This window comes from Eptatretus burgeri, chromosome 9 (genome assembly GCF_056783735.1).
Source record: "Eptatretus burgeri isolate ZD-2024b chromosome 9, Ebu_testis_v1, whole genome shotgun sequence".
Taxonomy (NCBI): Eukaryota; Metazoa; Chordata; class Myxini; order Myxiniformes; family Myxinidae; genus Eptatretus; species Eptatretus burgeri.
In genome coordinates this window covers 89,736,193-89,751,357 of record NC_140969.1, presented here as the reverse complement: position 1 = coordinate 89,751,357, position 15,165 = coordinate 89,736,193, and the positions used below count along the sequence as shown (strand labels likewise).

Here is a 15,165-nt window from a genome sequence, read left to right as displayed (position 1 = left end):
CTATTATTTGTTTCAGTTTTTAAAGTATTCAAAACGACTTGGACAAATGTATAATGTACTCGTAATGAACACAGAACGCTTCGATAACTTATAGATAAGTTAAACCAACGATTGATTAGCGTGTTTTGGGCATCCACAACCTATGCCCAACGATAGTCTAATGTATGCATAGCGTGGCAGCGTATCGTCGACGATTACGTGAAGTTTTCTATTCATAGGCTGCAACTTCACTTTTAATAAATGGCTGTCATTCGCCTATTGATTTTGGACGCTGGTGCTCGGCAATTGAAATCGTTTTCATTGAACGAGTTAAATCGCTTCCACAGCACTGCAGTCACGGCACCAACAGCAGCAGGCTCAGTGCTCGCCTCATGCCAGGCTCAAGCGGCTCCCTGTAGAAGGTGTACTGCTTGGTTATCCTTGGACCCACTCTGGCTTGCAGCTGGTCGAACATCGCTGGGGGCATTCGCAGGAAGTTGATGAAGGATGCATGGTCCTCGTTCCGGAGTTCCACCATAAGCTGGACATATATGCCGTAATGGCGTCGCCTCCCGATCCATGGTCTGACCCAGTTCCTTCTCCTCCATTCAAGTCTTCTCTCCCGGCTCTATTGGTACGCAACTGGTGCAGTGTCAACTCGATGAGGTCATGTTGATGTTGGAGGACAGCTAGGTATTGTCGTATCAGCCTTGCCGTATCCTCCATCTCTCGGAATGACATGGACATGTACTCACCACGAAGTCTAAAAAAAAAAAAAAGACGGGTTCCTCCTGTGAAGCCCCTTTTTATATACCAATTCCCCTAATCGCTGCCAATACGCCATTATACGGTATCTGTAAGTTAGAAACGCGTTCAGTCAGTTCTGTGGTCGTCCTGAAGACGTCAAATACGTCTACATACGTATTTGTGCGTGGGACATGCTTTACAAATAATTCCCAAGCACGTTACTCATAGGTTATAAATAAGTCAGGGGTACCTGAAACATTACTTTGACGCGTTTTGACGTATGAGGAACTTTCAAGTAACATGTTGCGAAGTGTGAACGACGTTCTTGTAGCGTGCTTACAAAACGTTACTCGTAGGTTAGAAATGAGTTTCGGGTATGCTAAACATTACCTCGACGTGTTTCGACTTATGAGTAACTTACAAGTAAAGTGTCGACGTGTGTTAACGATCGCATAACGTGCCTAAAACTTATGGCCAGTGTAGCGGAATGTGCGAGTCATTCACTGGCATACGTCGTAAAATTTCAAGCATGCAGAAATTTGAGGACAACCCAAAAGTACAACGTTTAAAGCCAGCGTACTACGACGTATGGCAGTGTTTTTCAGCGTGCTCTTAACGTATACAAAACGTATTCGACGTGTGCCAGCATTTTAGACAATTTTTTCATAAATCGGCATACGCTGGCTAAATCGTCAAGGTGTGACAGTGGCTTAAAGGACCTGAATGTTGAGTGTGCTTATGGCTTCCAGATTAGCAACACCATCCTCACACCATGTCTCGTCACACCATCCCCGCATCTCGTCTCGCCACACCATGCCCATACCATCTCTCGTCACACCATGTCTCACCACACCATGTCTCGTCACACCATGTCTCATCACACCATCCCCACATCACGTCTCGCCACATCATGTCTCGTCACACCATGCCCATACCATCTCTCGTCACACCATCCCCACACCATGTCTCGTCACACCATCTCGAGTCACACCATCCACAAATCATGTCGCGTTACACCATCCCCAAATCACGTCTCGTCACACCATGTGTCGTCACACCATCCCATCATCCCCACACGTGTCGTCACACCATCCCCACACCATCCCATCACACCATGTGTCATCACACCATCTCCACACCATCCCATCACATCTCGTCACACCATGTGTCATCACACCATCCCATCATCCAACACACCATGTGTCGTCACACCATCCCATCATCCCCACACCATCCCATCACACCATGTGTCGTCACACCATCCCCACACAATGTCTCGTCACACCATCCCCACATCACGTCTCGTCACACCATCTCTCGTCACACCATGTGTCGTCACACCATCCCCACATCACGTCTTGTCACACCATGTGTCGTCACACCATCCCCACAACATGTCATCACACCATCCCCACACCATCCCATCATCCCCACACCATGTGTCATCACACCATCCCCACACCATGTGTCGTCACACCATGTGTCGTTACACCATCCCCACCATGTGTCGTCACACCATCCCCACACCATCTCATCTCGTCACACCATGTGTCATCACACCATCCCCACACCATCCCATCATCCCCACACCATGTGTCGTCACACCATGTCACGTCACACCATCCCCACACCATGTGTCGTCACACCATCCCCACACCAAGTCTCATCACACCATGTGTCATCACTCCATCCCCACAACATGTGTCGTCAAACCATCCCCACACCATGTGTCATCACTCCATCCCCACACCATGTGTCGTCACTCCATCCCCACACCATGTGTCGTCACTCCATCCCCACAGCATGTGTCGTCACTCCATCCCCACAGCATGTGTCGTCACTCCATCCCCACAGCATGTGTCGTCACTCCATCCCCACAGCATGTGTCGTCACTCCATCCCCACACAATGTGTCTACACTCCATCCCCACACAATGTGTCGTCACTCCATCCCCACACAATGTGTCGTCACTCCATCCCCACACAATGTGTCGTCACTCCATCCCCACACAATGTGTCATCACTCCATCCCCACACAATGTGTCGTCACTCCATCCCCACACAATGTGTCGTCACTCCATCCCCACACAATGTGTCGTCACTCCATCCCCACACAATGTGTCGTCACTCCATCCCCACACAATGTGTCGTCACTCCATCCCCACACAATGTGTCGTCACTCCATCCCCACACAATGTGTCGTCACACCATCCCATCATCCCCACACCATGTCTCGTCACACCATCTCGAGTCACACCATCCACAAATCATGTCGCGTTACACCATCCCCAAATCATGTCACGTCACACCATCCCCACATCACGTCTCGTCACACCATGTGTCGTCACACCATCCCATCATCCCCACACGTGTCGTCACACCATCCCCACACCATCCCATCACACCATGTGTCGGCAAACCATCCCCACACCATCCCATCACGTCTCGTCACACGTGTCATCACTCCATCCCCACACCACGTGTCGTCACACCATGTCGCGTCACACCATCCCATCATCCCCACACCATGTGTCATCACACAATCCCATCCCCACACCATGTGTCATCACACCATCCCATCATCCCCACACCATGTGTCATCACACCATCCCCACACCATCCCATCTCGTCACACCATGTGTCATCACATCATCCCCACACCATCTCTCGTCACACCATCCCTCGTCACACCATCCCCACATCACGTCTCGTCACACCATGTGTTGTCACACCATCTCTCGTCACACCACCCCACATCACGTCTCGTCACACCATGTGTCGTCACACCATCCCCACATCATACCATCACGTCTCATCACACCATGTGTCATCACACCATCCGTCGTCACACCATCCCATCATCCCCACACCATGTGTCATCACACCATCCCCACACCATCTCATCACGTCTCGTCACACCATGTGTCATCACACCATGTGTCGTCACACCATCCCATCACACCATGTGTCGTCACACCATCCCATCACACCATGTGTCGTCACACCATCCCATCACACCATGTGTCGTCACACCATCCCATCACACCATGTGTCAGCACACCATCCCCACACCATCCCATCACATCTCGTCACACCATGTGTCGTCACACCATCCCATCACACCATGTGTCGTCACACCATCCCATCACACCATGTGTCGTCACACCATCCCATCACACCATGTGTCGTCACACCATCCCATCACACCATCCCCACACCATCCCGTCACTCCATCCCCACACCATGTGTCGTCACTCCATCCCCACACCATGTGTCGTCACTCCATCCCCACACCATGTGTCGTCACTCCATCCCCACACCATGTGTCGTCACTCCATCCCCACACCATGTGTCGTCACTCCATCCCCACACCATGTGTCGTCACTCCATCCCCACACCATGTGTCGTCACTCCATCCCCACACCATGTGTCGTCACTCCATCCCCACACCATGTGTCGTCACTCCATCCCCACACCATGTGTCGTCACTCCATCCCCACACAATGTGTCGTCACTCCATCCCCACACCATGTGTCGTCACTCCATCCCCACACCATGTGTCGTCACTCCATCCCCACACCATGTGTCGTCACTCCATCCCCACACCATGTGTCGTCACTCCATCCCCATACCATGTGTCGTCACTCCATCCCCACACCATGTGTCGTCACTCCATCCCCACACCATGTGTCGTCACTCCATCCCCACACCATGTGTCGTCACTCCATCCCCACACCATGTGTCGTCACTCCATCCCCACACCATGTGTCGTCACTCCATCCCCACACCATGTGTCGTCACTCCATCCCCACACCATGTGTCGTCACTCCATCCCCACACCATGTGTCGTCACTCCATCCCCACACCATGTGTCGTCACTCCATCCCCACACCATGTGTCGTCACTCCATCCCCACACCATGTGTCGTCACTCCATCCCCACACCATGTGTCGTCACTCCATCCCCACACCATGTGTCGTCACTCCATCCCCACACCATGTGTCGTCACTCCATCCCCACACCATGTGTCGTCACTCCATCCCCACACCATGTGTCGTCACTCCATCCCCACACCATGTGTCGTCACTCCATCCCCACACCATGTGTCGTCACACCATCCCCACACCATGTCTCGTCACACCATGTGTCGTCACACCATCCCACTCCATCCCCACACCATCCCACATCATCTCTCGTCACATCATCCCCACTAGAAAATAAATAAATAAAAAAACACGTTACCTTCAATGCCTTGATGGTAATGTCTCGATTGAAACGGCTCCGAGAGGGAAATAATCCGACATCGCTCGTCACAAGCACATTTACGACGTCTGACACGACCGCCATGTCCAAAATATTGTTTGTTTGTTTTTTTTCAAACGTCGCCAATCATTCCACATGAAATCCTCTTATTCATGCACGCAGCTCAAATGGTACATTATCTTTGAAAATACAATATGCCTTGAGGGCAGCTGAAAGGAAGCTTTCGCGCAAACCAATGAATATGTCTACCCTGAAGTCATAATTTACAAGTAATACTTATATCTTTATTCTGGCACTGCTGAAACGCATTCGAAATCTTTTTTTTGTCTCCGTTTGCGTTTCCTTGTCACACTTTTTGACTCAATTTTCTATTCGCTTGTTTGCATTCACTACCATCTTGTTTTACTTACTTTTATTGTTTTATATATTGAGTCGAGGCTCATGGAAGAGCTAGTATTGAAGAGCCAGGACAAATGGACCAGACAGTTTAGAGAGGGGGGGGGGCACCAAACGGCAGAGTTGGCCATACGTTGGGTGTGGGGAGGAATGAAGGACAGCAGAGGATGCATGGCGACTGGTGTGTACGAGAGAAACTGCCGTTTGGCGAAGTGCCACGAGGGGGCACTGCATTTCAGGGAAAATCCCCACCCGCCTGTCAAAGGAAGTGGAAATGCAAGTTTGGGTGTCACATCTTTCGTTTAACGTGTGCACCTTTAAGATTCCCATTGTATCGAAACAAGTTCGAATTGAATACCTGTCTATATCATATTGACCACAAGAATGTACCTGTCGAGTTTGGTCCGGTTTGGTTCACTAATAACTGAGAAATAACAATTTCAAGAAAATGGGCCAAAATGGGCCGTTCCTCGGCCCTAAGGGCCGCAATCGCACTTTGGGCTCGGGTAGTGCCTGCACATGTGTGTCTAGTATATGCTTGTCAATTTTAATCGAATTCTGTTCACGAATTATGGAGAAATAGACGTTAAAATGAACTGTACACAAGAAAAGAGAGAACGTGAGCGGCGCTTAGACCCCGTGGGGTGGAAGACCCCACGGGGGAAAAAGGAACTTGATCAATGGGTTCTACTTCCACGGCAAACAATCCGTGCTTGGGTTGGGTAATTCACACATGTCTGCGGTACGTCGTTGTGCTGGGTCTGTGGAGCTACGTGGTTGTGCTGGGTTTGTGGAGGTAGGTGGTTGTGCTGGGTCTGTGGAGGTACGTGGTTGTGCTGGGTTTGTGGAGGTAGGTGGTTGTGCTGGGTCTGTGGAGGTACGTGGTTGTGCTGGGTTTGTGGAGGTACGTGGTTGTGCTGGGTTTGTGGAGGTAGGTGGTTGTGCTGGGTCTGTGGAGGTAGGTGGTTGTGCTGGGTCTGTGGAGGTAGGTGGTTGTGCTGGGTTTGTGGAGGTACGTGGTTGTGCTGCGTTTGTGGAGGTACGTGGTTGTGCTGGGTCTGTGGAGGTACGTGGTTGTGCTGGGTTTGTGGAGGTACGTGGTTGTGCTGGGTTTGTGGAGGTAGGTGGTTGTGCTGGGTTTGTGGAGGTACGTGGTTGTGCTGGGTCTGTGGAGGTAGGTGGTTGTGCTGGGTTTGTGGAGGTACATGGTTGTGCTGGGTTTGTGGAGGTACGTGGTTGTCCTGGGTTTGTGGAGGTCGGTGGTTGTGCTGGGTTTGTGGAAGTAGGTGGTTGTGCTGGGTTTGTGGAGGTACGTGGTTGTGCTGGGTTTGTGGAGGTAGGTGGTTGTGCTGGGTCTGTGGAGGTAGGTGGTTGTGCTGGGTTTGTGGAGGTACGTGGTTGTGCTGGGTTTGTGACGGTACGTGGTTGTGCTGGGTTTGTGACACAGGTGTGGTTGGTTTTGTTTCTGTTGTGTTGGTTTGTTATGGCATGTTGTTCTCTCCCTTCTCCATCAGGTGCATGTGCAATTCAAGAATGAAGAGGAAGAGTTTCCAGTCGCTGTTTCAGTCACTCATGTGGTCATAATTAATTATGTCCAAGTCCAAGGACAGCGCTGCCAACCAACCCGAAGCGTTATCCTCAAACGAGTCACGAAACCGTGGCTGTCAAAATCCAGGGAACATTTGAAAGGAGTTTGTCTGGCAGCCAAAGCGTTTTTTTTTGTCTTATCATCCAATAAATATCCCACAATGTGTTTTTCTTAATTTTGTATCTTCAGCCATGTACTATGATGTAAAACGTGACGGGGCAAAAATGGCATTCTTGAGCCATTTGTGGAAATAGCTGGTTTCTATGGTCACTGCAGTTCCCCCGCATTTGGACGTAAATGAGAATAACAAACTCTGCAGATATCAACTATTACTGATATCATATTCATTAAAGAATCCATTTTAGCTCAACATAGTTCCGGGGAGCTTTATGGGATGGCACATCGTTCGTCTCCGCAAATACTTGCAACTTCTTGTCTGAAACTACACATGATTTCGATGAAATTTCTTCCGCAACCTTCAGCACCCGTGATATATGAAAGTTTGTTCACGACATTAAAAAAAAATTGTCGAAGGTGGTCTAGATGGTGGGGGTTGCCTCCCCCCCCCTGCCACCCCCCCCAAAAAACCCCTGCCACCCTTTCTTCTCTGAAACCACACACACAATTTCGATGAAACTTGACCACAACCTTTATCACCCGTATTGTTCCAAAGTTTGTTCACGGCATTAAAAAAAAATTGAGGTCGAAGGAGGTGGTGGGGGAGGAGGGTCAGGCCAGGTGAGGTATGGGAGCATGCGCCGGAGCAACGCGTCGCTGCGTCCACTCTCCACCGGTACTCCACGGGCTTCTGTCTGGCCATCCCCCAGGCAGATGCCTGGCCCATCCCCATCTCCATGCCGATCAACCTGCTGCAACCACGAGGCACGTCGGCCCATTGGCTTCCTCGGCTCACGAGACTCCCTCGCTGAGAGAATCTGGTGTGCAGGAAAACGGGCCACATGTCCATACAGCCGCAGCTGACACTCACGGACTATGCAAGTAACAAATCTCATTTGAGTCTCTCTCAGCAACCGCTCGTTGGACACAAAGTCTGACCAGCGATAGCCAAAGATTCTCCGAAGAAACCTGGTACCAAAGGAATTAAGTCTCCATTTTAGATCCCTGGTCAGAGTCCAAGTCTCGCATCCATAGAGCAAGACTGGAAGCTCCAAGGACCTGAAGACTCGGACTTTCGTCCTCCCGCACAGGTACCGGCAGCGCCACACTCCATTATCCAGTGAATCCATGCTGCCCCAAGCCCAACCCAGACGTCTATTGACCTCTGACTCACAGCCAGCAGAGACATGAATATCACTGCCAAGGTAAGTGAATCTCTCCACGACTTCAACATCGTCACCACAAATAGGCACAGACAGGACAGCAGCATCCAAGATGTTATTGAAAGCCTGGATCTTAGTTTTGACCCAGGAAACCCGTAATCCCAGTGGCTCCGACTCCTCATTCAGCACCTCGAGGGCCCCCAAAAGGATATCTAAAGTCTCTGCAAAGATGAATGCATCATCTGCGAAATCAAGGTCAGAGATCTTGACATTCCCAAACGATGCACCGTAGCTTGATCTCTCCGACATCCTCCCAAGAATCCAGTCCATACAAGTGCTGAAAAGTGTGGGGGCCAGTACACACCCCTGACAAACTCCAGTAACAACTGGAAATAAGTCAGAGATGGTACCACTACATCTCACAGCACTCTCAGTACCAGAGTAGAGTTCAGACATCAGATCGATCAGTTTTGGTGGACCACCACGAAGACCAAGAATCCTCCAGAGGGTATCCCGATTCACTGAATCGAACGCTTTACAGAGATCAACATAGGATGCAAGCTGCCACTGCCGAAACTCTCGTCTGCATTCGGTGAGGATCCGAAGAGCAAGGATATGGTCAATCGTTGACCTCTTTGGTGTAAAGCCTGACTGCTCTGGTTGCTGGTGCTCAAGCAGATGGTGTTGAACCCTCTCAAGAATTATCCGAGCAAAGATCTTGCCCGGCACTGAGAGCAGCGTCACCCCTCGGTAGTTGTTGCAGTCTTGGCGATCACCATTCCCTTTCCAGAGAGGGATAGCAAGGCCCCTCTTCCAGTCAGTTGGGATGATGCCTGTGTTCCAGGTAGAGCACAAAACTGCATGCAACGACACAAGTGCAGCTTTTCCACCAGCCTTGAGAAGTTCAGCATGGATGCCACTGATCCCTGCAGCTTTACCCCATTTCAACCGGTTCACCGCTGCCTGTGTTTCCACAAGAGAAGGTGAACCACAGTTGATTGGATGGTCAGCAACAGGGATTGTAACACCCCTGACGTCCAACTCGACAGCTGGTGGATCAGCATGGTACAACCGCTCAAAGTAACCGGCCCAGCAGGCCTTCACTTCGGACTCCTCTGTCAAGAGCCTACCACTCTCTGCTCTAACTGCAGTACACCGAGGGATGGGCTTGGATGAACGCAATGCGCGAATTCCCCTGTAAGCAGGACGAGAATCCCTTGACCACAGGTGATGCTCTACCCCCTCACAGATTCCTCACACGTAGGCCTCCTTGTCCACCCTTAGCGCACGTACAGTTTTACGCCTCAGCTCCCTGAACAGCTCAGCTCTGCCATTCAGCCTGGCCCTGTGACTCTGGTCAATGGTATCCAGTGTCCCTTGAGAGACAAAATTCTTCTTCTTTTCCCTACGGTGAGTTCGAAGACATCCACCGGCAACATCAAGGACGGTGGTCTTGAAGGCACTCCACAACTCTTCAGGACATCCTAAAGCACGCAGACCCCCCGAATCTCCACTCTGCTTGTTCACAAACTCCTCAGCTACCCTCTCATCCTTGAGCTTGCCAACATCCAGCCTAGGCTGGGATGGGACCATTCTCCTGGATTTAAGGTGCAACTTCAGAGTTGCGACAAGCCGGTGGTCAGTATTAAGGAACAGAGCATTCCTGTGGATCCTGCAGTTTTGGATCATCCTCCAGTGACCATCAACGAGGACATGGTCAATCTCCTTTGCCACATCACCAGCGTTGGAATACCAAGTCCAGCGATGAGCTTGTGGGCGCTGAAACCATGAACCGGCCACCCGAAGTCCATGACTTCTTTGCAAAGTCAAGGAACTTAGTGCTATTCAGGTTCATAGTTCCTGACCCATGGGGACCAACACACGTTTCATAACCATCCCTATCAGTTCCAGTCGATGCATTGAAATACCCCAAGACTAGAAAAGTATCTCGCCTGTGGCATTGATCACCGACAGACTCATGCACGGCATAGAATGCGTCCTTCACGGTGAGATCACTCGCTTCAGTCAGAGCATGTACAGAGACCAATGAGTGACAAATCCTTCATCTCATAATCTGCTCGTTGACTGGTGTTGCCTTAATTATCATTGGAGTCAGCTTATTGGACACAGCAACAGCAACTCCTTGGGCATGGTAACCATCAGAGCGACCAGACCAATAGTAGGTGTAACCATCCGCCATGATCTCACCACTATCCGGTCTCTGAACCTCAGAGAGTGCTGCAATACCTATGTTCAAACGCTGAGGTCAGATGATAATAGAGACAGTTGATCATCCTCTCTTAGGGACAGGACATTCCAGGCACCCACCTAAAGGGACTCAGGTCAGGTATGGGAGCATGTGCCAGAACAGCGCGTCGCTGCGTCCACTTTCCGCCGGTACTCCAGGGGCCTCCGTCTGGCCATCCCCCAGGCAGATGCCAGGCCCATCCCCATCTCCTTGAGATGATGGTCAACCTGCTGCAACCATGAGGCACGTGGTCGGCCCACTGGCCTCCTCCACTCATGAGACTCCCTCGCTGAGAGAATCTGGTGAGCAGGATCAGCGTCAGGAAAACGAGCCACATGTCCATACAGCCGCAGCTGACGCTCACGGACTATGCAGGTAACAAATCTCATCCGAGTCTCTCTCAGCAACCGCTCGTTGGACACAAAATCCGACCAGCGATAGCCAAGGATTCTCCGAAGAGACCTGGTACCAAAGGAATTAAGTCTCCGTCTCAGATCCTTGGTCAAAGTCCAAGTCTCGCACCCATAGAGCAAGACTGGAAGTACCAAGGACCTGAAGACTCGGACTTTCGTCCTCCCGCACAGGTACCGGCAGCGCCACACCCCATGATCCAGTGAATCCATGACTCCCCAGGCCCGACCCAGACGTCTATTGACCTCCGGCTCACAACCTGCGGAGACATGAATATCACTGCCAAGGTAAGTGAATCTATCCACGACCTCAACATCCTCACCACAAACAGACACAGACAGGACAGCAGCATCCAAGATGTCACCGAAAGCCTGGATCTTTGTTTTGACCCAAGAAATCCGTAATCCCAACGGCTCCGACTCCTCATTCAGCACCTCGAGGGCCCCCAAGAGGATGTCTAAAGTCTCCGCAAAGATGACTGCATCATCTGCAAAATCAAGGTCCGAGATCTTGACATTGCCAAACGATGCACCGCAACTTGATCTCTCCGACATCCTCCCAAAAATCCAGTCCATACAAGTGCTGAAAAGTGTGGGGGCAAGTACACATCCCTGACGAACTCCAGTAACAACTGGAAATAAGTCAGAGGCGGTACCACCACACTTCACAGCACTCTCAGTACCAGAGTAGAGTTCAGACATCAGATCGATCAGTTTCGGTGGCACCCCACGAAGACCAAGAATCCTCCAGAGGACATCCCGATTCACTGAATCGAACGCTTTACAGAGATCAACATAGGCTGCAAGCAGCCCCTGCCGAAACTCTCGTCTGCGTTCAGTGAGGACACGAAGAGCAAGGATACGGTCAATCGTTGACCTCTTTGGTGTAAAGCCTGACTGCTCTGGACGCTGGTGCTCAAGCAGATGGTGGCGAACCCTATCAAGAATTATCCGAGCAAAGACCTTGCCCGGCACTGAGAGCAGCGTCACCCCTCGGTAGTTGTTGCAGTCTTGGCGATCACCCTTCCCTTTCCAGAGAGGGACAACAAGGCCCCTCTTCCAGTCAGTTGGGATGATGCCTGTGTTCCAGGCAGAGCACAAAACTGCATGCAACGACGCGAGTGCAGCATTTCCACCAGCCTTGAGAAGTTCAGCATGGATGCCACAGATCCCTGGAGCTTTGCCCCGTTTCAACTGGTTCACCGCAGCCCGTGTTTCCACAAGCGATGGTGGACCACAGTTGATTCGAGGGTCAGCAACAGGGATTGTAACACCCTTGACGTCCAACTCGACAGCTGGGGGATCAGCCTGGTACAACCGCTCAAAGTAACCGGCCCAGCGAGCCTTCACTTCAGACTCCTCTGTCAAGAGCCTACCACTCTCTGCTCGAACTGCAGTGCTCCGAGGGATGGGCTTGGATGAACGTAATGCGCGAATTCCCCTGTAAGCGGGACGAGAATCACCTGTCCACAGGTGATGCTCTACCCCCTCACAGATTCCTCGCACATAGGCCTCCTTGTCCACCCTCAGTGCACGTACAGTTTTACGCCTCAGCTCCCTGAACAGCTCAGCTCTGCCATTCAGCCTGGCCCTGCGACTCTGGTCAATGGTATCCAGTGTCCCTTGAGAGACAAAATTCTTCTTTGCCCTGCGGTGAACTCCAAGGCATCCACCGGCAACATCAAGGACGGTGGTCTTGAAGGTGCTCCACAACTCTTCAGGACCCCGCAAAGCACCCAGACCCCCAAGTGTCCACTCAGCCTGTTCGCAAACTCCTCAGCTACTCTCTCATCCCTGAGCTTGGCAACATCCAGCCTAGGCTGGGATGGTACCATTCTCCAGGATTTAAGGTGCAGCTTTAGAGTTGCTACAACAAGCCTGTGGTCAGTATTGAGGAACTGAGCACTCCGGTAGACCCTGCAGTTCTGGATCATCAACGACCGTCAATGAGGACATGGTCAATCTCCTTTGCCACACCGCCAGCGTTGGAATACCAAGTCCAGCGATGAGCTTGTGGGCGCTGAAACCATGAACCAGCCACCCTAAGTCCATGACTTCTTGCAAAGTCAAGGAACTTAGTGCTATTCTGGTTCATAGTTCCTGACCCATGGGGACCAACACACACCTCATAACCATCCCTATCAGTTCCAGTCGATGCATTGAAATCCCCCAAGACTAGAAGTGTATCTCGTCTGGGGCACTGATCAACCACAGACTCGAGTGTGGCGTAGAATGCATCCTTCACGGTAAGATCACTCGCCTCAGTCGGAGCATAAATAGAGACCAGGGAAATGACACCTAAGTAGTGACGAATCCTTAATCTCATAATACGCTCGTTGACCGGTGTTACCTCAATTATCATTGGGGTCAGCTTATTGGACACAGCTACAGCAACTCCTTGGGTATGGTAACCATCAGAGCGACCAGACCAATAGTAGGTGTAACCACCCACCATTATCTCGCCGCAATCCGGTCTCCGAACCTCAGAGAGAGCTGCAATCCCGATGTCCAAACGCTTGAGCTCAGATGATAACAGAGACAGGTGATCATCCTCTCTTAGGGATAGGACATTCCAGGCACCCACCCGAAGGGACCGCCTCAGGTTAACCCAAGGAGACCGCCGTCTGGTGGACGACACCTCAGCACCACTCCGACACACTCTCCCGCAATCTGACCCAGGGATGTTACCCCGTGGTTTCCCTCCTATCAAAGATTGGGGGTCCCGAAGGCTTTGCCCCAATCCCATCATCCGGTGAGCTGCCCTGCGAAGGGAAGCTGCACAGGAGGTACTCCCACGGAGTGGGTTTTCAGATTTTTTTGCATTTTCTTTTGTGTGTTTTGCGGAATGAAGCGTTTTACGGTGGCTGGAGTGCAAATCCTGCCACCAACCTCCAAATAAGAAGTAACCCAACTGCAGGAGGACGTCCGCAGACACAGTTGGGCACTAGATATGGATGGCCGTTGGCTCACAAGGAGCTCCTCCGCCCTTTGACAGGTTTTGTTTTTAATCCTGCTGGGTGTCCATATCCAAACACCCTCCTCACCAGAAAACCTGGTGGGGGAGACGGTTTAGTCGCCGACAACCCGACCATGGAACAGGTTAGTACAGGTTTACATGGTACCTGTAGCAGGTCACAGATCGAACCTGACCTGACAAAGAACCTAAAGGGACTGCTTCATGTTAACCCAAGGAGACCACCGTCTGGTTATGAATTACATAAACCATGGAGAATATGGTTATGAATTAGCTCATGATTAAAAATAAACTGATAATCACAACGTTTAAAAGGTGATAGGTCCATTCCAAAGCATTTTACTACATATGGTCTGCTAATTTAGTTGAACTGAAAAATGACAGGGGATACAGGGATGCATTAAACATTATTGATTTAAAGTCAAGATATTCGTGGGTAGTTCCGTTGAAAAGTAAAAGTCACCACTCTTGTGATCGCATTCCAACAGATATTTAATAAAAGTAAACAAAAGCCAAAAAAACTATGGATTTATGAGAGAACAGAGTTCTATGACAGAACATTTATGAATTTCCTCAAAGATAACGATATCACAATGTCTAGCACCTTTAATGAAGGAAAAGCCGTCTTCATTTTATCGCACTTTGAAAGAGAGATTGTACAAAAAAAATTGCTGAACTCAGTTCTCAACAATGGGTGTCTTTAATTCAGGACATTGCAGATAATTACAATAATACAGCTCATTACTCAACAAAAGTAAAACAGAAGCATCTACAAAATTGCAATTACTAATGGGAGATTAATCAGAGAAAACCAAAGTTTAAAGTTGGTGATAGAATATGTCGGTGGAAATCACACTTGGAGAAAGGTGGACTAATGAACTTTTTAAAATAATTAATGTTTTCGACACAGTCTTCTTCTTCTTGCATATGGCAGCTTAGCTGCCAGGGTAACTATCATTTCTTGGAAGCACGACTGGATCGCTGATCCAGTGCCCCTCTACCAGTACACACTGGAACTCATTTCACCGACCTCGGAAGGATGACAGGCTGAGTCAACCCCCTGGTGTCTTAATTTAGCGGCCAACGGGGCTGAAACTCAGGACCCTAGGATCCCAAGCCACCACCCTAACCGCTAAGCCAACTCCAGGCTTTTTAGACAGATAAATTGTATGATTTAGAGGGAGAAGAAATCTTGGGATCATTTTATTCACAAGAATTGCACAAGACAAAGATGATAAATAAGAAAAAAATGAATATTTGAAAAAAGAAAAGAAAAATAAA

The 15,165-nt window shown here is 50.2% G+C and overlaps 1 protein-coding gene across 3 annotated transcripts in view; it reads right to left on the bottom strand.

Moving 5' to 3' along the window:
* TBCB (tubulin folding cofactor B) overlaps positions 1-15,165 on the bottom strand; it is a 56,430-nt gene that overhangs the window by 34,630 nt on the left and 6,635 nt on the right. The window contains exon 1 of one of the 3 annotated variants that reach the window (XM_085896068.1): positions 4,968-5,194. The exons of 1 other annotated variant lie outside the window; for it this stretch is intronic. In XM_085896068.1, the coding sequence (XP_085752194.1) occupies positions 4,968-5,072 (105 nt within the window). In that variant the 5' untranslated portion in view covers positions 5,073-5,194. Of the gene's footprint in view, positions 1-4,967; positions 5,195-15,165 lie in introns of those variants that run through there. One more of the 3 variants, XM_085896070.1, reaches the window with a different exon arrangement.